This window comes from Haliotis rufescens, unplaced genomic scaffold, assembly GCF_023055435.1.
Source record: "Haliotis rufescens isolate VD_foot unplaced genomic scaffold, xgHalRufe1.0.p SCAF_4, whole genome shotgun sequence".
Taxonomy (NCBI): Eukaryota; Metazoa; Mollusca; class Gastropoda; order Lepetellida; family Haliotidae; genus Haliotis; species Haliotis rufescens.
In genome coordinates this window covers 63,782,553-63,808,684 of record NW_025964112.1, presented here as the reverse complement: position 1 = coordinate 63,808,684, position 26,132 = coordinate 63,782,553, and the positions used below count along the sequence as shown (strand labels likewise).

At 41.3% G+C, this 26,132-nt stretch overlaps 1 protein-coding gene across 2 annotated transcripts; it reads left to right on the top strand.

Moving 5' to 3' along the window:
- Positions 1-843: 843 nt before the first annotated feature.
- Positions 844-25,774, top strand: LOC124112200 (ATP-dependent zinc metalloprotease YME1L-like). 2 transcript variants are annotated; one of them, XM_046472209.2, is made up of 19 exons: positions 844-1,024; positions 2,166-2,321; positions 2,859-3,021; positions 5,224-5,322; positions 5,650-5,750; positions 6,667-6,925; positions 8,084-8,172; positions 9,231-9,321; positions 9,620-9,679; positions 10,221-10,313; positions 11,035-11,167; positions 11,707-11,769; positions 12,517-12,629; positions 13,333-13,488; positions 14,081-14,232; positions 17,729-17,855; positions 18,282-18,355; positions 19,176-19,292; positions 23,353-25,774. In XM_046472209.2, the coding sequence occupies exons 1-19, from the start codon at positions 986-988 to the stop codon at positions 23,497-23,499; spliced, it is 2,232 nt and encodes a 743-aa protein (XP_046328165.1). In that variant the 5' UTR covers positions 844-985; the 3' UTR covers positions 23,500-25,774. The 2 variants fall into 2 exon arrangements, with proteins under 2 accessions (XP_046328165.1, XP_046328164.1); XM_046472208.2 differs by having other exon boundaries at positions 8,075-8,172.
- Positions 25,775-26,132: the final 358 nt, after the last annotated feature.

Sequence of the window (26,132 nt, the reverse complement as noted above, 5' to 3'; positions counted from 1 at the left end):
AGCACGGGTATGCTGCTGAAAAACCTAGAAAACCTAATCGGGGCGAACCGGCTTTCGAACCCATGATATTAGGTTTCAGGCGTGTTCGGGATCGGGTGGTCAGGCTCGCTGACTTGGTAGATGCATGTCACCAACTGCGGGGATCGATGCTCATGATGTCAATCACTGGATTGTCTGGTCCAGACTCGATTATTTACAGACCGCCGTCATATAGCTGGAATATTGCTGAGTGCGGCGTTAATTATACAACAAACCAAACCAAAAAAACAAGGGACGCCTAAGGCGACTGGGATTTATGTTAACAATGGGATAAGTGGTAGCAATTTACAGAATTGACTGTATAATGTACAGATACAACAAAGTATAAAGACTTAAACTTCAGCCCCTCGTTGATTAACACATTAACTTTCATCGCTGAAATATTGCCGATGCGACGTTAAATTTTAGTTCACTGACTCATTAACATCTCTACATTCTTTGATATTTTACCGAATTTTCTGTCACATTGTCTACCCGCTTTCTTTAATCAATGAGCTCTGAACAACGACGACGTTTCACACTATTTTCTATTTTCGATAATCACCCAATTACATTCCTCTTAGAAGTGTCAACTGACAAAGCTAATTTGTGTGTACGATTACATGGAGTAAATAGTTGATAGTCGTGTTCGGGTCAACTGTATCCAATAAAAAACTATACAGATAATAAAAGCACACTAAAGATTTTATTCAAAGATACGCTTCACTTATTAGTCTAGAGTTACCTTTCTTTGTAACCTTCACCCAAGAAACTGCGGAGATGTTACAGTGATAATCATTGGCTAAATATTTTGTTAATAACCAATCACTGAAGGCTTTTAATAAAGTCGGCAATGGTGGACAGGGAATGTGATTGAGAAGGTTGTTGTGCGTTTTAATCATAAAACCACACGTTTGTCTGTAAATTAGATTTCTGTCGGCGCAGCCTATTTTAACAGCGAGCTGTGATGGCGTCCATGTTAACACACAGTACAGTGCAACCACAGGTAAATAATTTCATCACGACAATATTTATTTAAAATCTTGTTTCATTCCGCAAGGATTGGCAAATTCTGGTAAAGGGAAAGAAATAAGAGGGTCGAACAAATGATGAAATATGGCTGTTACTTCATTTTCATTTCCCTGTTATTTTGAGCACAACATTTTATTCTTTTGGCAAGACACGATGCCGTTGACAATATCATAAAACACGAGTCGAAAGGGAAGCCGGCTGTTAACAATAGTTGAGAACCATTGATTGTTGCTTCCACAACTGACACTGCCTTGTTGGTATAGTTGTAAATGTGCTGTTAAAAACAACATCCAGATACTTACACAAGCAATATGCATACATGTATGATGAGGACAGACTTCCGTCCGTCCCCCACCCTAAAACATTTTTTGGTGAACCTGTGAAGATCCGGGGTAGACTAGGTCTTCAGCAACCCATGATTGCCGTAAAAAGCCCCCCATGCTTGTCGTAAGAGGCGACTGATGAGATCGGGTGGTCAGACTTGCTGACTTGGTTGATGAATGTCATTGTATACCAATTGCGTGGATCGATGCTCATGATGTCAGCCACTGGAATGTCTGGTCTAGACACAACTATTTACAGAAGTCTGTCATATAGCTGAAATATTGCTGAGTGCGGCATTAAACAACAAACAAACAAAACAATCTTTGTGAAGGCATATGTATGTATGTTATTATTAAGAGGGGGGCAGTACCCATGGTCACATAAGTGGAATATTAAAAACAATATTTACCACAGTTTATTCTTACTCTTCATTTTCATTTTGTCGTCTTTACTTTTGAATCCTTTAGAATTGCACATTGTCGGTCCATATCTTTATGTACGAGTGATAATCCTAGAAACAAATGTCATGAGGACATTTTCATGATTTTACCAAGTTTTGAGGGGATATTCTATCTCAATACCATTATTGAAAAATAACATGAGGACATTTTGGGTGACAATCAGTCGGTGTCCTAGAAACCAATTTGAAATCCTGTGTACCATAGCAGATTATTATTGTTTTGCAGTGTGTCAGTTATTTGTATATTGCTAAATATGTATATGAAACTCAAACAAAACTACACTGATGAAGTGATATAATTAGTTGAACATGTATATTATCTTTTATTTAGGTTGTTGCAGCACTCTCTCAGCTGTCCTCTCTATTCAGTGGAGTACGAACACTTCACACGTCTGTGAGAAGTCGTCACCAGAAAAAAGAGAGGGACATATCTTCAGCTTGTGCAGTTTCTCAAGTCACCAAACCACCAGCATTCCCAACTTCAGAGGTTTGGTTGCTTTACATACTTGTCAGACATGTTTAGTACATTTTGAAGTGTCAAAATAAGATTATTAGTTTGTAATAGATACAATTTGCATGGTTGGGGAGGGGGATCTAGAATCCAAGAGTGTTTTGCGATAACATTTGCTATCATGGCTATAGAGTTACCCTTAGTCTTTTTGTTTATCCATCACATTAGGGTTAGAGAAAGACCTGTTGACTATTATCCTGAACACTGCATTATGTATTATCATGATTATTGATGTTTAAAATGCTCTTATGATGTGTCTATCAGGGATTGACCTGGGTTGTTTTGGGGGGGGGTCAAGTGGACTCATAGCGTTTAATTGTAGGTATTTTATTTATTATGTGATATATGAATATGGAAATCAATTTAAAGTGGTACCAAGTTATGAAATAGTAGCATTCGTTTTCTACATTCCAGTAGATGCACGCTGTATTTGTTTTGCATACATTTTTTAAATTTTTTTGCATGTTGGATGCAGGATTTCGTGGATGATAAATCCCTGGTCAATGGTTTCAGGTGAAAGGTGTGCCCAGTACTGTGGAGCTGGTGGACCTGCCGCGGGATGTGGACAGTGCGGTCCTTAGTCCACTCCTGGCCCTGGTCAAGCAGCAGGAAGCACCCCACAGTCACTGGCATGAGTCCCATGTGTCAGCGCAGACCTTTTTCGAAAACAAAACAGGTTACTATCGTCTACTTATTATTTAATATGAATTTTAAACTGATCCCATCTCATAATATGCATTTCTTCCTTCTTCTTTAGATCCTATGTGGATCACCACCCTAACAAGTGGGTCAAGCACTGTAATCCTGTGCATGGCAACCTACACGACCTGATCATGTGTATGCCGTCCACATTATTCTCTTTATCATCGCCACACTGTAGAAATGTGCACTGAGGGTTCAGAGATTACATTGAGGTTTTTCTGCTGGGTTTTCCCTCACCATCAAATGAACTTTACATTAATGTTTGCGGGAAGATGAGTAGCCATAAGAAACAAGCCTGTCTTCAGTGTAGAACTACCTTTTCTACTTTGGACCCTCACAACTTATGCTGTGACTATCGTGGCCATTGCAGTACTAACAATTGTTGTTCCCTGTGTGCCCATTTTACGGAAGAATCCTTCATTGTTTATCTACACAAGTGCCACAGATGGGAAATTTACCGGCACTCGAAATCTAGGGACTTGGGACATGGGTCATCTTCTGTAAGAAATCTAAGAAGTCAACCAAGTTGGCTGCCTCCATCGGAACAGCCAGCTACATCAGACGTTTGCAAGGTTCTCTCTTCTGTCGATTCGTCCAAGACTGCCTCGACTACACATCCGGTCGACCCTCTTAACGCTCCTTGATCATCTGTTGCTCCGGCTGGTGATGATCGCTTCTCTGCATCCAAACATCTGTTACTGGTCGAAAGGATTCATCCTCTTCTAGGGATCTACTGAGCAAGGATTGATCTCATGCTTCTTCCATGAATAGTGGATCGTAGGGTCGGCGCTTTAAGGATCGCTCACCTAAGGATTGCTCATCAAAGGATCCCTCACCCAAAGTCTGACAGTTGGAGGATCGTTATTCCAGTTCGCCAGGTTGCACTCAGGATTGACACTCTCAGTACTACATTTGGGGGATCGATGCTCTTGCAAGGAAGCTACAGATTCATCATATACCACTCCTGTTCATCATGATTCAGGGGATGACTATTATACAGACTCAGCTGAGTGCTGGTCGACTTTGTGTCATTTCCATCATCAAGCTGAACCAACCGACATCGTCACAAGGCTTATCTCAATGTGGATGTTTATCTCACTGTGGATGTTAATGTCAATGTTGCTGTTACTCTTAATGTGTTTGTTAAGTTGTTAATGTCAATGTGGATTTTAATGTCAATGTGGATGTCAATGTGGATGTTAATGTCAATGTTGTTAATCTTAATGTGTTTGTTAAGTTGTTAATGTCAATGTTGATGTGGATGTTAATGTCAATGTTGCTGTTAATCTTAATGTGTTTGTTAAGTTGTTAATGTCAATGTGGATTTTAATGTCAATGTGGATGTTAATCTCAATGTGGATGTCAATGTGGATGTTAATGTCAATGTGGATGTTAATCTCAATGTGGATGTCAATGTGGATGTTAATGTCAATGTTGTTAATCTTAATGTGTTTGTTAAGTTGTTAATGTCAATGTTGATGTGGATGTTAATGTCAATGTTGCTGTTAATCTTAATGTGTTTGTTAAGTTGTTAATGTCAATGTTGATGTGGATGTGGATGTGGATGTGGATGTTAATCTTAATGTGTTTGTTAAGTTGTTAATGTCAATGTGGATGTGGATGTTAATCTTAATGTGTTTGTTAAGTTGTTAATGTCAATGTTGATGTGGATGTGGATGTTAATCTTAATGTGTTTGTTAAGTTGTTAATGTCAATGTGGATGTGGATGTTAATCTTATGTGTTTGTTAAGTTGTTAATGTCAATGTTGATGTGGATGTGGATGTTAATCTTAATGTGTTTGTTAAGTTGTTAATGTCAATGTTGATGTGGATGTTAATGTCAATGTTGCTGTTAATCTTAATGTGTTTGTTAAGTTGTTAATGTCAATGTTGATGTGGATGTTAATGTCAATGTTGCTGTTAATCTTAATGTGTTTGTTAAGTTGTTAATGTCAATGTTGATGTGGATGTGGATGTTAATCTTAATGTGTTTGTTAAGTTGTTAATGTCAATGTTGATGTGGATGTGGATGTGGATGTGGATGTTAATCTTATATGTTTGTTAAGTTGTTAATGTCAATGTTGATGTGGATGTGGATGTTAATCTTATGTGTTTGTTAAGTTGTTAATGTCAATGTTGATGTGGATGTTAATGTCAACATGTTTCTTTGTTACAGGGTTCCCTGAAGGACATTTACAGTCGACTGTACCGACCTTCCTCCAGATCATGGGCGACAAGGGTTTCCAGAGTTTTCTGAGAGGAGGGTTTGCACCATGTGAGTTTCCAACACCCACTTTGTGAGCTTATTTGTGGCGTTTTCTGTCATTTAAACCATGTGAGTTTCCAACACCCACTTTGTGAGCTATTTGTGGTGTTTCTGTCATTTAAACCATGTGAGTTTCCAGCACCCACTTTGTGTTGTTTTCTGTCATTTAAACCATGTGAATTTTCTTTTACAAAATCTTTTGATGTATTACATTAAATTACTGCTGTTTTGTGTAAAGGGAACAGTTTTAGTTGAGTGTGTAACTCAGCACTCTGGATGTGTACATTGGTGTGAAAGTATGTCCATGGTGAGACCAGACGACTTCTTTCCTTCCAGGTGTGCAGCAGACACGAGGTTTCAAGACGAAGCGATCACAATCGGTGTTGGGGCTAGGCAGGGACAAGAAAATGTCTTTCCTAGATGAACTTCGACATTCAGTAAGAGACTCATCTTCTTTTATCCAAAATGGTCTTTGCCAGATCCATACTAAAATGACAGTTACAAAATTCTGAATGTTGACAAAAATACTGATGGAAAATCTTTGTAAAGTCATGAGGCTAAAATAATGCCTGGGCCTTTAGCGTGTCTAGTAACCTGCTCAACCTATCATTTGTATTACATTTCTTAGTTCACGAAGAAAAGTTGTTGATAGTTAAAATCTTTCTTCCAACTATTTCAGTTTGTAAATCGTATTAACCCAGTCTTGAGTGTACAAAGTACAGCTTACCTGGTTCAGTGGCACAGGTATTAGTAAAGTCATTTGATTGTTATGTCATGGTAACCGATGATTTCACAATGGCCTGCAAATTCATGTCATGCAATTTTATCACCTGCTATCTCCTAGGCCATGTCACTTGATCTCACTCAAACGATATGTTCCGTGGAGGCCCGTTTCGGATGACAAATGTTTATATATTGATACTGAAATTTCGAAAAACAATGACTACCCATATATATATACTCCCCGCCAAAAGAAACATGAACCACAGACACAAAGAGAAAATTATGTAAATTAAGAAGAGATGTTTCCATTGTGTACCACTTAATGCCAGAACTAACAATCGGTCAAGTGTTGCCACAGTGTCTTTATTCTTATCACAATATGCTGCACATGATTTCCAAACTTTACACGCTGATCCTGCATGAGACAAATGGTGCATCTTGAGTCATGGATCTGTGACGTAACATGTGATGCATTCATGAGCGTCGGTGCACACAACAGACCAGTATGTTCATGTGTGCATCAAACTAATCTAATATCTCTTGCATATGAGTAATTCTTCATATATTATCCAAACGTGTATGGTATTCGCGTTTCTTTTGGTATATATATGTCTGTCTGTTCTGACTCAGGTGCAATCCAAGCTGTTCCCTGACAACTACAAGAAGGAGATAGGAAAGTTCCAGAAGATCGTCACAGCTCATGAGAGTAATCCCGAGTTTCAGGACAGACTGAAGGTGGCTTTTGCTGAAGGCTACCACGCCAACTCCAAGCAAGAAAGCCATGACACTAAGAACACCGTGCTGAACCGAACACTGCGCTTCCTCTTCTACATGTGCATGTTGTGGCTGCTCGTGCAGGTCGTACAGGTCTTCACTGCCGTGGGAGGAAGTGAGTGTCTGGACATTTTTCAGTCAGCTGTAGAACAGGAGACTGTTTTTAGAATATTGGTCTGGGTCTAATGGTGCGGACCCTAATCCTTTGCAAACTGCGCCAAGATGCTTATAACTCTCTTACCTCAATTGAGACAAACGTTTGTGCTAAATTTGCTTCATGCAGATTGTCCCTGGTAATTTTATGGCGATCAGGTATGCAACTTCTCCTGAGTCACTCTCTGGCCTGAATAAGAAAACATTTAAGGACACATAAATTCCTGCCCGCCCTCGGGATGTATTTAATATTAAACAAACTGACTCAGGCTTGTCATCTTCCCAAGACAGGGGAGTTAACTGACTTTTAAGGTCCAGTTTCCACCTTTGCCGAATTCCGGAGTTACATTTTGGCTGGACTAATGGGTCTATGAACAGTCCAATCAAAATCGCGTAACAAGCTACATGAACTAGACATCTGGTTTGTAAACAGTGATTTCAACATGCAGGTTTCGGTTGACTGAAGAATTTACAAAGCATGTGTACCGCCAACTGGGCGTCGACAGATATTTTTCAAATCTTTTCATGGTTTTAATCAAGGTGCTCAAGTAGTTTGATCCATTTCGCAAGGTAAGGTCCGTATTATTAGAATATGAATCTTGATTTTTTATCAAACGGTCTTCACTGGGTGCCACCATTTTGTTTGAAGCTATTGCAAGTGATAAGAGAGGTGGAATCTGATTGGTCAAGAGGGGGGACAAAACTCATAATATCAACTGTGGCGCTACGATCGAGCCTGGAAATTCCAGCCTATATGGGCAAGGGTGGTAGCTGGACTTTTATTGTCAGCTAACGGCCTTGCCTCGGAAAGATGCTGGCTCGTGCCAAGTTGCATACATGACAGGGATGGAAATTAGCACTAACCCTGACCAGTTATGTTAACGGTATCCAAAGAGCTAGTAGAATTTCAGAGAGTTTGGGCAGTCTTGCTATATGTTGTCACTATTCGGCCGGTAGATGTCCTTGGTGTTATATTCATATTCACATCACTATAGACTTGCAATAACTTTGAACACTGTTCCCCATTTCACCTCACCTACCCTACTTACTTGTAGATTGAGGGTTTGTGTCTATGCTTTGTGTAAATTTATTTGTGTATTGTCGTGTTTTGGTCAATCAGCTGGAGTGCGTGGTCTCGGCGTTCTGACGAAGGATCAGTTTGAGGTCAACCCTGAGGATGTCAACGTAACCTTTGATGATGTCAAAGGGGTGAGTCTCAATAAAGCCTAGTAGTGTCTTGTTATCCGAGTGCGTCTTGACAGACTCAATAAAGCCTAGCAGTGTTTTGTTATCCGAGTGCGTCTTGACAGACTCAATAAAGCCTAGCAGTGTTTTGTTATCCGAGTGCGTCTTGACAGACTCAATAAAGCCTAGCAGTCTGTTGTTATCCGAGTGCGCCTTGACAGACTCAATAAAGCCTAGTAGTGTCTTGTTATCCGAGTGCGTCTTGACAGACTCAATAAAGCCTTGCAGTGTGTTGTTATCCGAGTGTGTCTTGACAGACTCAATAAAGCCTAGCAGTGTGTTGTTATCCGAGTACGCCTTGACAGACTCAATAAAGCCTAGCAGTCTGTTGTTATCCGAGTACGCCTTGACAGACTCAATAAAGCCTAGCAGTGTGTTGTTATCCGAGTGCGTCTTGACAGACTCAATAAAGCCTAGCAGTGTGTTGTTATCCGAGTACGCCTTGACAGACTCAATAAAGCCTAGCAGTCTGTTGTTATCCGAGTACGCCTTGACAGACTCAATAAAGCCTAGCAGTGTGTTGTTGTCCGAGTGCGTCTTGACAGACTCAATAAAGCCTAGCAGTCTGTTGTTATCCGAGTACGCCTTGACAGACTCAATAAAGCCTAGCAGTGTTTTGTTATCCGAGTACGCCTTGACAGACTCAATAAAGCCTAGCAGTCTGTTGTTATCCGAGTACGCCTTGACAGACTCAATAAAGCCTAGCAGTGTGTTGTTATCCGAGTACGCCTTGACAGACTCAATAAAGCCTAGCAGTGTGTTGTTATCTGACGCTCAATAAAGCCAAGCAGTGTGTTGTTATCCAAGTGAGTGAATCAATGTTGTGAATGACACACTCATTAAAGCCTAGCAGTGTGTTGTTATCCAAGTGAGTGAGTCGATGTTGTGAATGACACACTCAATAAAGCCTAGCAGTGTGTTGTTATCCAAGTGAGTGAGTCGATGTTGTGAATGACACACTCAATAAAGCCTAGCAGTGTGTTGTTATCCAAGTGAGTGAGTCGATGTTGTGTATGCTTCAGGCAGATGAGGCTAAGATGGAGCTGATGGACGTGGTGGATTACCTCAAGGACCCAGAGAAGTACCAGTCTCTGGGGGCCAGGTTACCCAAAGGTTGGTTAATCGATTCAGCTTTGTACAGTTTAATGTAAAAAAACTAAAACACAAACTTATATACAATTCATGATCATAGGAAATGTCTGATTTCCAATATTGCCAACAAGATGGCCACCACAGCAGCCATATTGAGTTTGTTGTAGTGTTATTTGAATATTTAATCTGTTTTCTTCTCATCCTCATTCACTTTTAAAATACCATTATGACTCACACAGGGACCTACATGTCCACCTGTCACTCTTTTCTTTTTTAGTTACATGTGTGGTTGTCATGGTGACGTTGTTACATGTTACAGGTGTTCTGTTGGTGGGACAACCGGGCATTGGCAAGACGCTGTTGGCCAGAGCTGTAGCAGGTCAGTTGGGTTTAGTTTTACTCCATTGCATTCTTCTCACTTCAAAGTAACTATGACAACCCATGGGATTCCCATTTAGTGTGTCCCTAGCAATCTATGCTGGTCGTGTCAACTTACCCTAACGATGTGGATTGTCTGGTCCAGATTTGTGGATTGTCTGGTCCAGATTTGTGGATTGTCTGGTCCAGATTTGATCATTTACAGGCCGCCATCATGTAGCTGGAATATCGCTGAGTGAACAACAAACAAACACATCCGTAACAATATTTCTTTTACTTTCTTTCATAATGGAATCCTATAAACTTTATAGTTAATATTAGCTATGTTGTGTGTAGTATAGATTGTCAGTATATTACCAGTTTTTGAAAATTAGCTTGAATGTCAGTGTTATTGTGAAAAGGAGGTTCCTCAAGTCGAATACAATAGGTGCAGACCTCAAGAACCACAGGACCTGTCGTAATATTTCAACACTGATTTATATATTAGTATCCCAGATTAAGCATACTTCCTTTTATTAATCAGTATATGTTTGTGTGTGAAGGGGAAGCCGGCGTGCCGTTCTACCATGCTTCTGGTTCCGAGTTTGACGAGATATTTGTTGGGACTGGAGCCAAGAGAATCCGACAGCTCTTCTGTAAGTGGAGGATATTGGTTCACATTCGTTTAATAAACAGCTTGACTGTAGATCAGTTATTATTGTTTTGTGTTGTTTTGTCAGGTAAGGACGTCCAATCTCTGGTAAAACAATGAATGTACAGTGAACTTAGTTATCAGAACCATCAGAAATATGTTCAGAAACTAGACTATAGTGCCATGACTAGACAATAGTGTTGATATTAGACTATACCACTGATACTGAACATACTACCAATACTGTAATAAGGGGAGGTGAAATGGTGTTTAACGTTGCATTCAAGATTATTGCACTTCTTTAGCAATGCTGATGCCGGACTAATGCCGATTTTATATTGCAAGCGACTAGTCGGAGCCGACCAGTCCTTTGTTTTAGCCCTTTAATGCCAAGCGCCAGGAAGGGTAACAACAAGTACCATCTTTTAACATGTTTTGGTATGACATGGCTGGGGATGAAACCCCTGCTGTCTGGGCAGACGCTTTACCACTACACCATGGAGGCTGTGATTTAATAAGGGGTCTTCCAGATCCATAAAGTTGAATCATCTTGACCGATATGGAGTGTTGATAAACAAGGCAACTAGAACGCAGAACTACTAAAGAATTAGACAATTTCTGTGTGACATGAACTGAAGTTTGAAAAAGTGGAGTGTGGAGTGGGTAATGCCTTCCATTCTGCCTGTTCCCTTACTTTTGTCCATAAGTATATGTTGTTTCGGCAGCTGCTGCCAAGATGAGGACCCCCTGTGTCATATTCCTGGATGAAATAGATTCTGTGGGAGCCAGTCGAACCAACTCCCAGATTCACCCGTACGCCAACCAGACCATCAACCAGCTCCTGGCAGAGATGGATGGGTAAGGGGCACATTCCGCCAGTGACATGGACGGGGATCAAGCAGTCTACTATCTCCCTCACAACTATCTTACAACATGAACACATCCACACCCTCGACATGGCTGTCTATTATTTTCCTTACAACTGTCTTACAACATGAACACATCCACACCCTCGACATGGCTGTCTACTATCTCCCTCACAACTATCTTACAACATGAACACATCCACACCCTCGACATGCCTGTCTGCTATCTCCCTTACAACTATCTTATAACATGAACACATCTACACCCTCGACATGGCGGTGTACAATTTCCCTCACAACTATCTTACAACATGAACACATCCACACCCTCGACATGGCTGTCTACTGTCTCCCTTACAACTATCTTACAACATGAACACATCCACACCCTCGACATGGCTGTCTACTTATTGGTTGGTCATAGAAAATAATCACCTTGGTTCAGATTGAATGATAAACATGTTTTAGTTTAACACTTTCGTAATATGATTATAGTAGATTGTGATTAACTGGTATGTATCTTTCTTCCAGATTTAATCAGAATGAAGGTGTTATTGTACTTGGAGCAACCAACAGGAGAAATAACCTTGACAGGTATGGACAACGTACCATATAGATAATCTCACTCAAGTGTCTTCGGCAAACTTTAGACTTTTAAACTTGACTCATGTAGATATGTTCGATATCATAAGACACAAGGGTGAGATTCTATTTATTATCCAACATCATTCTGTCAACAGTTTCAGTTTGTAAACAGTAATAAGCAGTGTAAAAAGTACAGCTAACAGCTTCAGTAGCAGAGAGATTAGTGATGTCATTTGATTGTGATGTCATGGTAACTGATGATGTCATGGTTACTGATGATGTCACAATGGGCTGCAAAGCATTGTAATGCTATTTCATTGCAGTGATATTTCCTAGGAGAGATAGCCTAGTGGTTAAAGCGTTCGCTCGTCACGCCGAAGACCAGGGTTCAATTCCCGACATGGGTACAATGTATGAAGCCCATTTCTGGTGTCCCCCGCCGTGATATTGCTGGAATATTGCTAAAAGCGGCGTAAAACCATACTTACTCACTCACTCACTCACTTCTAGGAGAGATCGCTTGATCTCACCCAAATGATAGCTCATGTGGAGACCAGTTTTGGGAGACAAATGCTACTCCTTTGCTGCCCCACGTTGCTCTGATTCTCTTTACATGTGCACAAGTTTTCCTCGTAGTTAATCTGTCACTTGGCAATATGAAAACAGGATTTCCCACAGTGTGCTTTGTTAAGCATGACAATAAATACACAGAAATTGTCTCATTCAAATTGGGAATAATTTGTTGCCATGTTGCAGTGCTCTGCTGCGTCCTGGTCGGTTTGACGTGGAGGTGACCGTGTACCCCCCGAGTCTGAAGGGCAGGAAGGAGATCCTGGAGTACTACATCGGCAAGGTCAAGGCCGACTCCAGTACGTCATGTTGTAGATGGTGCACAGTTTGTCTTTATACCATTGTTCACGGTATCCAAACATATATTGACATTTGAAGTTGGCCCTTGTAGCTTAGTGTCCCTTGACCCTCCAGAAATCTATGATCGTGGGTTTGTATCCTGGTTCACCCACAATTGTGTTTCTAGGTTTGTCAGCACCACACTTGTGTTTCTGGGTTTCACAAAAGTGGTAAATGTCTGAGACCTGCATCACTTCGGGCTTTTCTCCCACAGTGACACACCATGTTATATAACTGGAATACTGTTCAAAGTGGCGTTAAAACCAACTCACTCACTTCAATTATTTATATGAAGCTGTTATGTAACTGGAGTAATTCTGTTTGGGTTTAACAACACTCGCTTAGGAGATAGACCTACCATGTTTTGAAATTTGATGTAGTCCCACTGTAGAGTAGATACCTCTTTATTTTAATTTTTAGCCGAGCACTTTAGTTTTAGCTACAATTCATATGGGGTGATCGAACGGCAGCCATTGTCTATGAATCGATATGTAGGCTATCTACATATTCATACGCACGTTTTTTTGTGAAAAGGCTTAATATATTTGAATGGGGTTTCCGTAGCAAAATGGAAACCTCTTTTGAACCAATCAAAAATCAAGCATTCATCAATGTCATGGTAGAATTCACATTTAATGTCAGCCATCATGTGATGTGTTGCAGAGATGGACTTTGACCTGCTGGCCCAGAAGACCGTGGGCTTCACAGGAGCAGATCTCCAGAACATGGTGAACCAGGCCGCACTGCAGGCTGCCCGGGACGGCGCCTCCCTCATCAACATGTCGCACATGGACTACGCCAGGGACAAGGTTGTCATGGGTATGTCTGCTGTGTTTCACTTCAGTTGATATGTCGGAATAAAGTTGTTGAATTAACACATTTGTTGTCAACACCTTTCTGGATCTCATAGATCTCTGTTGATGTCATGTTACAAGAATCAACACTGCAGAGCATGTGATGAGAAGAGTCTCAAATTTAAGGGGGCATGGGTGGCCAAGTCGTCTGAGGTGCTGTAATTTGCTGTGCTGAGTTTGGTCCCATGGGCATGCTAGAAACCTCGTTCGCCCCGATTATGTTCCTAGGTTTGTCAGCAGCATACCCAAGGTCGTTCAAGACCTACCTAATTTCGGGCTTTTCTCCCACATCAAGCTGACAGTGGAATAATCACTCACTTCCATATTTGAAATTTCTAGATTTCAAAAGGTCTGTTAAAAATGCTCCCCGTCTATAGTATACATCCATATGATAATGGCAATAGGTAAGTATTTATGTTCAGGGTACCTACTGTCATGAGAATACAAGGTGATGAGCTGTGAAGATGATGTGCATCCAAGAATGGAAGACCTGCTGGGTTTGATGCCTGTTCTGCTGTCTATACACACCTGTATATGTAGATGTATTGTTCTCGCAGGTCCTGCTAAGAAGTCTCTGGTTCAAGACGATAATGCCAAGTGGAAGACGGCGTTCCACGAGGCCGGGCACACGCTGGTCGCTCACTTCACTAAGGATGCACCTATCCCTAACAAAGTCACCATCCTTCCCCGAGGAAGTTCACTTGGACATGTGAGTCTTCATTCCTGTGTTCCCTGGTGTAAGCACTGTTCACAGACTTCTCTGTCCTATCTCTAGGTTGTAATGTTGACTAGTTTTTGTTTGTGAACGTCATCCATCATTTTTATCTTGAAAATAATGTAATGCTCTCCAAGACAGATGATGAGCCATCTTTCACACAGTCATGTCATGTCCCGTAGTGTCCAGTAGTGTCCAGTAGTATCCTGTAGTGTCCTGTAATGTCCAGTAGTGTCCTGTAGTGTCCTGTAGTATCCAGTAGTGTCCAGAAGAGTCCTGTAGTGTCCAGTCGTGTCCTGTAGTGTCCAGCAGTGTCCTGTAGTGTCCTCTAGTGTCCAGTAGTATCCTGTAGTATCCAGTAGTGTCCTGTAGTGTCCAGTAGTGTCCAGTAGTATCCTGTAGTATCCGGTAGTGCCCAGTAGTATCCTGTAGTGTCCAGTAGTATCCTGTAGTGTCCAGTAGTATCCCGTAGTGTCCCATAGTATCCTGTACTGTCCAGAAGTGTCCAGTAGTATCCTGTAGTGTCCAGTAGTATCCTGTATTGTCCATTAGTATCCATAGTGTCGAGTAGTATCTGTAGTGTCCAGTAGTATCCAGTAGTGTCCAGTAGTGTCCAGTAGTATCCTGTAGTGTCCAGTAGTATCCTGTAGTGTCCAGTAGTATCCTGTAGTGTCCAGTAGTGTCCAGTAGTATCCTGTAGTGTCCAGTAGTATCCTGTATTGTCCAGTAGTATCCGTAGTGTCCAGTAGTATCCCGTAGTGTCCCATGGTGTCCAGTAGTATCCTGTAGTGTCCAGAAGTGTCCAGTAGTATCCTGTAGTGTCCATTAGTATCCTGTATTGTCCAGTAGTATCCATTAGTGTCCAGTAGTATCCGTAGTATCCAGTAGTGTCCAGCAGTGTCCAGTAGTGTCCTGTAGTGTCCAGTAGTATCCTGTAGTGTCCAGTAGTGTCCAGTAGTGTCCTGTATTGTCCACGAGTATCCGTAGTGTCCAGTAGTGTCCAGTAGTATCCTGTAGTGTCCAGTAGTGTCCAGTAGTATCCTGTAGTGTCCAGTATAGTCCAGTAGTATCCTGTAGTGTCCAGTAGTATCCTGTATTGTCCAGTAGTATCCTGTAGTGTCCAGTAGTCTCCAGTAGTATCCTGTAGTGTCCAGTAGTATCCTGTAGTGTCCAGTAGTATCCTTGGTGTCCAGTAGTATCCTGTAGTGTCCAGTAGTATCCTGTAGTGTCCAGAAGTGTCCAGTAGTATCCTGTAGTGTCCAGTAGTATCCTGTAGTATCCTGTATTGTCCAGTAGTATCCATAGTGTCGAGTAGTATCTGTAGTGTCCAGTAGTATCCAGTAGTGTCCAGTAGTGTCCAGTAGTATCCTGTAGTGTCCAGTAGTGTCCAGTAGTATCCTGTAGTGTCCAGTAGTGTCCAGTAGTATCCTGTAGTGTCCAGTAGTATCCTCTAGTGTCCAGTAGTATCCAGTAGTGTCCAGTAGTATCCCGTAGTGTCCCATAGTGTCCAGTCGTATCCTGTAGTATCCTGTAGTGTCCAGAAGTGTCCAGTAGTATCCTGTAGTATCCATTAGTATCCTGTATTGTCCAGTAGTATCCGTAGTGTCCAGTAGTATCCCGTAGTGTCCCATGGTGTCCAGTAGTATCCTGTAGTGTCCAGAAGTGTCCAGTAGTATCCTGTAGTGTCCATTAGTATCCTGTGTTGTCCAGTAGTATCAAGTAGTGTCCAGTAGTATCCGTAGTATCCAGTAGTGTCCAGCAGTGTCCAGTAGTGTCCTGTAGTGTCCAGTAGTTTCCTGTAGTGTCCAGTAGTATCCAGTAGTGTCCAGTAGTATCCAGTAGTGTCCAGTAGTGTCCAGTAGTATCCTGTATTGTCCACGAGTATCCGTAGTGTCCAGTAGTGTCCAGTAGTATCCTGTATTGTCCACAAGTATCCGTAGTGTCCAGTAGTGTCCAGTAGTGTCCAGTAGTGTCCAGTAGTATCCTGTAGTGTCCAGTAGTGTCCTGTAGTATCCTGTAGTGTCCGGTATAGTCCAGTAGTATCCTGTAGTGTCCAGTAGTATCCTGTATTGTCCAGTAGTATCCTGTAGTGTCCAGTAGTATCCTTGGTGTCCAGTAGTATCCTGTAGTGTCCAGTAGTATCCTGTAGTGTCCAGTAGTATCCAGTAGTGTCCAGTAGTGTCCAGTAGTGTCCAGTAGTATCCTGTATTGTCCACAAGTATCCGTAGTGTCCAGTAGTGTCCAGTAGTGTCCAGTAGTGTCCAGTAGTATCCTGTAGTGTCCAGTAGTGTCCAGTAGTATCCTGTAGTGTCCAGTATAGTCCAGTAGTATCCTATAGTGTCCAGTAGTATCCTGTAGTATCCAGTAGTATCCTGTAGTGTCCAGTAGTATCCTTGGTGTCCAGTAGTATCCTGTAGTGTCCAGTAGTATCCTGTAGTGTCCAGTAGTGTCCTGTAGTGTCCTGTAGTGTCCAGTAGTATCCTGTAGTGTCCATTTGTGTCCAGTTGTGTCCTGTAGTGTCCTGTAGTGTCCAGTAGTGTCCAGTCGTGTCCAGTCGTGTCCAGTCGTGTCCAGTCGTGTCCAGTCGTGTCCAGTAGTGTCCAGAAGTGTCCTGTAGTGTCAAGGATCTCTGGTTGTTCTATTCAGTTATGATCCTTTGTCTTCGAGCACAAGGTAATGATTGTGTTTTTCAACCAAAGCCATAAATGTGGAGAACCTGTGTCCCATTGGTTTCCCTCCTACACTAGAACCAGCTTGTCTTTGTGGTAATACATAGAGAACTCACCTTAATGTCTTTTTATATCAAATATATCAACATTGGGATTTGCCAAGGTGTTTTGAACTTTTGTTGACGAGTTTTGATATATATATATTTGATATTACAAGACATAAGGGTGATCTTATTGTCATCCAAAATCACTCCTTTTTTTTTTAAACTGTAATACGTGAGAGTCTTGAGTTTAAAAGTACAGCTAACCAGCTTCAGTGGCAGAGAGATTAGCAGCGGTCGACTTACTGCTGGCCCGTGGCCAGTTAAAACTACAGAAGGCCTGCTGAAAAATAAAGTAGATGGCCCGTCGAGCTAGTCAAAATTTCGCCCCTTCTCTGTGTATGTTTAATTTTTTTAATTGGACATTTCTCTAAAGTTTACAGGGACTGGGTAACTCAGTCATGGCCTCCAACGTTTAGTTTTAGGTCAGTTAGTTTGGAGAAGGCCAGTATCTTTTTAAGGGAACAAGACCAGCTGGCTATATCTGAATTTGTGGTTAAATCTACCCCTGGATTAGTGATGCCATTCGATTGTGACGTCATGGTTACAGATGACATTGTGATTAAATTCATTGTAGCAATGTCTGTTAGGAGATATTGCTTAATCTCACCCAAGCAATATCTCCTATGGAAGCCAGTGTTGTATGATGAAGTGGAATAACTCGCAGTGAATGCTGTGGATATATTGGCCCTGTCAGCAGTGTACTGATGATGTTTACAGACGGCGATGTCGTATGAGAAGGAGCTGTTCAACATGTCGCGGTCCCAGCTGCTGGCTCGGATGGATGTCTCCATGGGGGGTCGGGCTGCAGAGGAGGTCATCTACGGCATGGATAAAGTTGAAACAGGTACACCATGTTTGATAAGCCAGTCCAAAATATTGAGAATTCTAGGTGATTACCACTCACTCACTCCAGAAGTAGACTCAATGAGCCATGAATCGATAACTCCGCAGAAGTTTGTTATGGTTGATAATTAATTTCTCAAACATTTTACATAATGATCTATAGTTGCATCAGTTTTACTTGTTAAAATGCACATTCAGAAGTCCAGTGGCTTCCTGGATCAGAATCAAATGCAACAGCAATAGCAGGCTGTCATCCTAATGGTTTAAATTATGTCAAGTAATGCACCTTAATAGTAAACCATTAACCCAAGGCACTGTATGCATCACATGGAATTTGTCATGTAGATGTGTCTCGTGTTTTATGTTTTTGACGTGTACAGTTTTTGTCAGGGAGGTTACATTTGGTAATAAAGTGATTCCTTCAAAGGTGCCAAGGATGACTTCTCACAAGCCACAACAATAGCAAGTGCAATGGTCAAGGAATACGGAATGTCAGAAAAGGTAAAGAGATGTAGTTCTCTGCTTGTCCTGAATCATAGACTGCCTCCATGGTCTAGTGGTAGAGCGTCCGCCCGGAGAGCGGTCCAGACTAGTACAAGCAGCCACACAAACACACACACGTACATGCACGTCGCTATATAAGTGCAATAATCTTGGACGCGACATTAAACCCCATTTCACCTCACCTGAATCACAAAAACTTCAGGAATCCTGCTCTGTACTAGATCTGTTTTCTCTAGGATATAGGGACAACATTAGACACTCTGCTCAAGTTACGATTATCACCTGCACATAATAGTTTCTTGGTCTTGTGATCAATGGTACGATCGAGATGTGGGGCACGTATGGCCTAATCGACTAACACGCTGCAATTCACTGTGTAGAGTTGCTTCCCTTGGGCATGCCAAAAACCTATGCTTGTGGGTTCAAATTCTGGTTGCATAGTAAACTAGTTTGTTCAGTGGTTGATCACCAGAGCAAGAACATGGGAAATGTGGGTTCAATTTCCTACCATATTTTTGTGTAGATATGGAGGTGTTGTTTGGTGTTGTGTGTTATTTCAGATGAAGGGGCGTTTGTGTAGTCAAGTGGTTAAAGCATAAGCTTGTCACGCTGGAAACCCGGGTTCAATTCCCCTCATGAGTTCAATATGTGAAGCCCATTTCTGGTGTTCCCCCGCCTTGATATTGTTGGAATATTCCTAAAAGCGGCGTAAAACTATACCAACCCTTAAGAGGAGATGCTGTTGTAGTTCTGGTGTTGTATTCTTCCATGTTTAGCATTAAGACTAAGTCATGGACTTCTGTTTCATCGGTAACAGGTTGGAACGCGAGTGTTTAAAGACAACAATGTGGTGAGCGGTGGTGTGTCCAAGATAAACAGTCTGAGCCCCGCTGTACAGGAGCAGATTGATGGGGAAATCAAGAGACTACTACAGGTATGTTAGTCAATCATACACTCCACAACTACAGGTATGTCAGTCAATCATAAGCTCCACTACTACAGGTATGCCAGTCAATCATACACTCCATTACTCCAGGTATGTCAGTCTATCATACACTCCACGACTACAGGTATGTCAGTCAATCATACACTCCACGACTACAGGTATGTCAGTCAATCATACACTCCGTTACTACAGGTATGTCAGTCAATCATACACTCCACGACTACAGGTATGTCAGTCAATCATACACTCCACTACTACAGGTATGTTAGTCAATCATACACTCCATTACTACAGGTATGTCAGTCAATCATACACTCCGTTACTACAGGTATGTCGTCAGTCAATCATACACTCCATTACTACAGGTATGTCAGTCAATCATACACTCCGTTACTACAGGTATGTCGTCAGTCAATCATACACTCCACAACTACAAGTATGTCAGTCAATCATACACTCCACTACTACAGGTATGTTAGTCAATCATACACTCAACTACTACAGGTATGTTAGTCAATCATACACTCCACAACTACAGGTACGTCAGTCAATCATACACTCCGCAACTACAGGTATTTCAGTCAATCATACACTCCACTACTACAGGTTTGTCAGTCAATCATACACTCCACTACTATGGGTATGTCTGTCAATCATACACTCCACTACTACAAGTATGTTAGTCAATCATACACTCCACTACTACAAGTATGTCAGTCAATCATACACTCCACTACTCCAGGTTTGTTAGTCAATCATACACTCCACTACTACAGGTATGTCAGTCAATCATACACTCCACTACTACAGGTTTGTTAGTCAATCATACACTCCACTACTACAGGTATGTCAGTCAATCATACACTCCACTACTACAAGTATGTCTGTCAATCATACACTCCACTACTACAAGTATGTTAGTCAATCATACACTCCACTACTACAAGTATGTCTGTCAATCATACACTCCACTACTACAAGTATGTTAGTCAATCATACACTCCACTACTACAAGTATGTCAGTCAATCATACACTCCACTACTACAAGTATGTTAGTCAATCATACACTCCACTACTACAGGTATGTCAGTCAATCATACACTCCACTACTACAGGTTTGTCAGTCAATCATACACTCCACTACTATGGGTATGTCTGTCAATCATACACTCCACTACTACAGGTATGTCAGTCAATCATACACTCCACTACTACAGGTATGTCAGTCAATCATACACTCCACTACTATGGGTATGTCTGTCAATCATACACTCCACTACTACGGGTATGTTAGTCAATCATACACTCCATTACTACAGGTTTGTCAGTCAATCATACACTCCACTACTACAGGTATGTTAGTCAATCATACACTCCATTACTACAGGTATGTCAGTCAAACATACACTCCACTACTACAGGTATGTCGTCAGTCAATCATACACTCCACAACTACAAGTATGTCAGTCAATCATACACTCCACTACTACAGGTATGTTAGTCAATCATACACTCCACTACTACAGGTATGTTAGTCAATCATACACTCCACTACTACAGGTATGTCAGTCAATCATACACTCCACAACTACAGGTATTTCAGTCAATCACACACATCACTATACAGGTATGTCAGTCAATCATACGCATCACTACTACAGGTATGTCAGTCAATCATACGCATCACTACTACAGGTATTTCAGTCAATCATACGCATCACTACTACAGGTATGTCAGTCAATCATACACTCCACTACTACAGGTATGTCGGTCAATCATACGCATCACTACTACAGGTATGTCAGTCAATCATACACTCCACTACTACAGGTATGTTAGTCAATCATACACTCAACTACTACAGGTATGTTAGTCAATCATACACTCCACAACTACAGGTACGTCAGTCAATCATACACTCCGCAACTACAGGTATTTCAGTCAATCATACACTCCACTACTACAGGTTTGTCAGTCAATCATACACTCCACTACTATGGGTATGTCTGTCAATCATACACTCCACTACTACAAGTATGTTAGTCAATCATACACTCCACTACTACAAGTATGTCAGTCAATCATACACTCCACTACTCCAGGTTTGTTAGTCAATCATACACTCCACTACTACAGGTATGTCAGTCAATCATACACTCCACTACTACAGGTTTGTTAGTCAATCATACACTCCACTACTACAGGTATGTCAGTCAATCATACACTCCACTACTACAAGTATGTCTGTCAATCATACACTCCACTACTACAAGTATGTTAGTCAATCATACACTCCACTACTACAAGTATGTCTGTCAATCATACACTCCACTACTACAAGTATGTTAGTCAATCATACACTCCACTACTACAAGTATGTCAGTCAATCATACACTCCACTACTACAAGTATGTTAGTCAATCATACACTCCACTACTACAGGTATGTCAGTCAATCATACACTCCACTACTACAGGTTTGTCAGTCAATCATACACTCCACTACTATGGGTATGTCTGTCAATCATACACTCCACTACTACAGGTATGTCAGTCAATCATACACTCCACTACTACAGGTATGTCAGTCAATCATACACTCCACTACTATGGGTATGTCTGTCAATCATACACTCCACTACTACGGGTATGTTAGTCAATCATACACTCCATTACTACAGGTTTGTCAGTCAATCATACACTCCACTACTACAGGTATGTTAGTCAATCATACACTCCATTACTACAGGTATGTCAGTCAAACATACACTCCACTACTACAGGTATGTCGTCAGTCAATCATACACTCCACAACTACAAGTATGTCAGTCAATCATACACTCCACTACTACAGGTATGTTAGTCAATCATACACTCCACTACTACAGGTATGTTAGTCAATCATACACTCCACTACTACAGGTATGTCAGTCAATCATACACTCCACAACTACAGGTATTTCAGTCAATCACACACATCACTATACAGGTATGTCAGTCAATCATACGCATCACTACTACAGGTATGTCAGTCAATCATACGCATCACTACTACAGGTATTTCAGTCAATCATACGCATCACTACTACAGGTATGTCAGTCAATCATACACTCCACTACTACAGGTATGTCGGTCAATCATACGCATCACTACTACAGGTATGTCGGTCAATCATACGCATCACTACTACAGGTATGTCGGTCAATCATACCCTCCACTACTCCAGGTTTGTTAGTCAATCATACACTCCACTACTACAGGTTTGTTAGTCAATCATACACTCCACTACTACAGGTATGTCAGTCAATCATACCCTCCACTACTACAGGTATGTCAGTCAATCATACACTCCACTACAACAGGTTTGTTAGTCAATCATACACTCCACTACTACAGGTATGTCAGTCAATCATACACTCCACTACTACAGGTTTGTTAGTCAATCATACACTCCACTACTACAGGTATGTCAGTCAATCATACACTCCACTACTACAGGTATGTCAGTCAATCATACACTCCACTACTACAGGTTTGTTAGTCAATCATACACTCCACTACTACAGGTTTGTCAGTCAATCATACACTCCACTACTACAGGTATGTCAGTCAATCATACACTCCACTACTACAGGTATGTCAGTCAATCATACACTCCACTACTACAGGTTTGTTAGTCAATCATACACTCCACTACTACAGGTATGTCAGTCAATCGTGCACACCACTACTACAGGTTTGTTAGTCAATCATACACTCCACTACTACAGGTTTGTCACTGAATCAATCACTAAGGATAAAAAGATACCACAGCTGACACTGAGAAAAGAACACTTGGCATATGTAAGACCAGATCCCATGTTTGGATTGGTATTTAGCATTGTGTACTGCCCTAGTGCATATTGTCCTCGTGATCATTGCTGACAATACTGTAATTATTTTACTGAACACCTCAGTAAAGATTGATCACCCCAGATGCATATTATCCTGAATGTATACATGCTGTGGATATATGCTACATGATGATTATACTGATATACTTGCAGGAGTCGTATGACCGCGCTAAACAGATCCTTCACAAGCACCAAGCAGAGCATAAGGCCCTGGCACAAGCTTTGATTAAACTAGAAACCCTGGACAAAGAACAAATAGTGGCAGTCATTGAAGGGAAGCCAGTCAGCAACCAGTCGTGATAATGTGTTCAGTAGGGATGGACGTGGATTGCGTGATGTGATCGTCAGTGAGAGTTGTCTCCCTTGTCAGTTGTCACAGCGGAGGCCAACCGACCAAGATGTTGACTACAGGAACAAGAGACATGACACAAATGATATTTTGGGGGAGATGGTGTAAGCCAATCAATCTGTACAGAACACTGCGTGTAATGACTGAGTTGCATCATTTCTTTTGTCTGTACCTATTGTGTTATAGGACTTGCAGTGGGGAATTTCAGAAATGATTCTGTATCCTTGCATTTTCTTATTGATAGTTTTGTGTATAATTATTGATACCAACTTTTTATTAATGTAGAGATAAATGAAATCATGTACTATATACTAGGGGTGAAACGATACGTTGGTGTACCGGTGCATCGTGAGTTTTCATGTGACGATACGATACACATACTGTTTTTTCTGTATCAATACAAGACGATTCACTTGCTAAAATAAATTACTTACTATTTGCTTAATGACCCCCACCCCAGCGCTTATGTCTGTTGAATATTGCAAACTCTGTTGTAATTAGTTTTCAACTTCACTAATAATATTAGCTGCTATGAACATGTCACAGCTAGCAGTTCCTTTGGAACCAGCTCTGAAATATTCATAGTCAAGAAGTTTTCCACATGATTTGACGTAAATATGCGTATCGTGATACATATCGTATCATGACCTTGCTGTATCGTCTCACCCCTACTGAATATTGTGGTATCGCCAGGGCTCCATCTCAAAATAACTTTCCTTCACTGTATGTCTGTGTGTACCTTATACAGTGTGTCCATACTCTTTTTCACTGGGTACATAGTAAATGCAAGGCAAGGACCTCATCTTAACATTGTCCAAACAGTCTGGATTGATGGAATGTCAAACGGGTGAATCATTGCATAAATTATTGAAAAATTGGAAATTGAAGGTCAAATTGTTGGTGGTAGTGTTTTTGTTTTCTTTTTTAGACAGATTCGCACACTTTTTTAGAATGAGATTTTATGTATGAGTTCAGTTCTTATGTCTTCTGTTTTTCTGTAACATACTGTACATGCTATATGTATTACAAGTGTCACCTCAGAAATGAGGGTTTGTGCTTCATCCTTCACATGGTTGACTTGATGAAGTGGTCATGATCATGCCTTTGTAGACACATACCGACAGTGAATGAGTAGTCGTGGTTTTAAGAACACAGTCAGTCCATTACAGACATTGGATTTAGTGGACGACGACCTTGTAATCAGTGTGTGACCTTGAGGTATTGATGCGAACTATGAGAGGCCACACAAAGGAGAAGTGGAACAGTTTCTTTGAAAGGCATTTAGAAGTTGGGTTACTAAGTAAGGATAACATATAAGGATGAACAACTTCTCAGGAGCAATGTTTCGGTGTAGGTTACCCCTTCATCAAGCAAGTTAAAATAACGTGCTTGATAACAGTGTTAGAACCTACACTGAAACATTGCTCCTAATGGTAATAAAGAAGTTGTTCATCCACATATCCTTACTAAGTGGAACAGTTGCAGTGATGGATATCATTTGAAGAGAAAGAGAGACTAGTTCTACACCACTGAAGGATTGCCATCTACATAGATACTTGTGTGTGTATATTTCCCCCGGACTGGGCAGAGTGAGTGAGGGGCATGTGACCCAACTGGTTCCATGTGCATGTGGGAACAGACTGTTTTAAAGAAAAACCCTGTTTAAACAGAGAACTTGTTTTCAACGACTATTTACCTTTTCAATAAACGTAGAATGTCATGATTGAAAACAGGACTGGCCCCTACCGGAGATAACAATCTACTTTAAGGCAAACGGTTCCCCTTGGGAGCCCCAGCAACCTATACGGTTGTAAGAGGCAATTTACTAGACAGTCTTCTTGAATGTGTGGATCATTACCCACCATATCACACTCTGTATTGTCTGATCTAGACTCGATTTCATGCAGGTCGCTGTAAAGAAGCTGGAATATAACTGAATGCAGCATTCAACATAAAACGAAGCAAGCAGTTTGCATATTTCAGACAGCAATGCACATTTCAGACAGCAATGCAAAGGGTGTTCCATGGGAACAACACATCACTGTCTGCATGGTCTGTGGAATTCATACAGGTCATGAACCCTGGAAAAGTTGTGAAATTATGGTGGAGTTTCCAGGCAGGGAATACTTTTGGATATGTTGTTATGAGGTCATGGACAAATATGTTTTTATACCAGTAACTTCTTCTGGTGGTGTATCTGTGAAAGAAAAATAAAAGTCAACCGTCGGTCGTTTTCCATGTTATTGAAACACATCCCAAACATTACTAATTAGATGAGATTGTTATTGTTTTAATGTCAGTACTGGTGGGAAAACCACTGTGGTGGGACGGACTGGTTTGATGACTTGTTCTGTTGCTTGTACCCTCATCTGCCATGCCGCTTTTAACAGTATTCCAGTTATACTACAACGAGCACGGGTATGGTGCTGACAAAACCAAGAAACATAATTGCGGCGCCTTAGACGACTGGGCCACCCGTGCCCCCCCAAGGCGCATTAGAAGAGTGGGCCACCTGTAATGGTGGCAGCGACATGAGTAACAATGCTTCATTTCAACTGCTGCTTTCTGACGGTCATCAAATTCA

Bases quoted from the DNA above. Each gene is read 5' to 3' on its own strand.
- LOC124112200 (XM_046472208.2), top strand. From the start codon at position 986: ATGGCGTCCATGTTAACACACAGTACAGTGCAACCACAG. The intron at 14,233-17,728 runs GTGAGTCTTCAT...TGATGTTTACAG, and splicing joins GAGGAAGTTCACTTGGACAT to ACGGCGATGTCGTATGAGAA. The intron at 18,356-19,175 runs GTAAAGAGATGT...CATCGGTAACAG, and splicing joins AATACGGAATGTCAGAAAAG to GTTGGAACGCGAGTGTTTAA.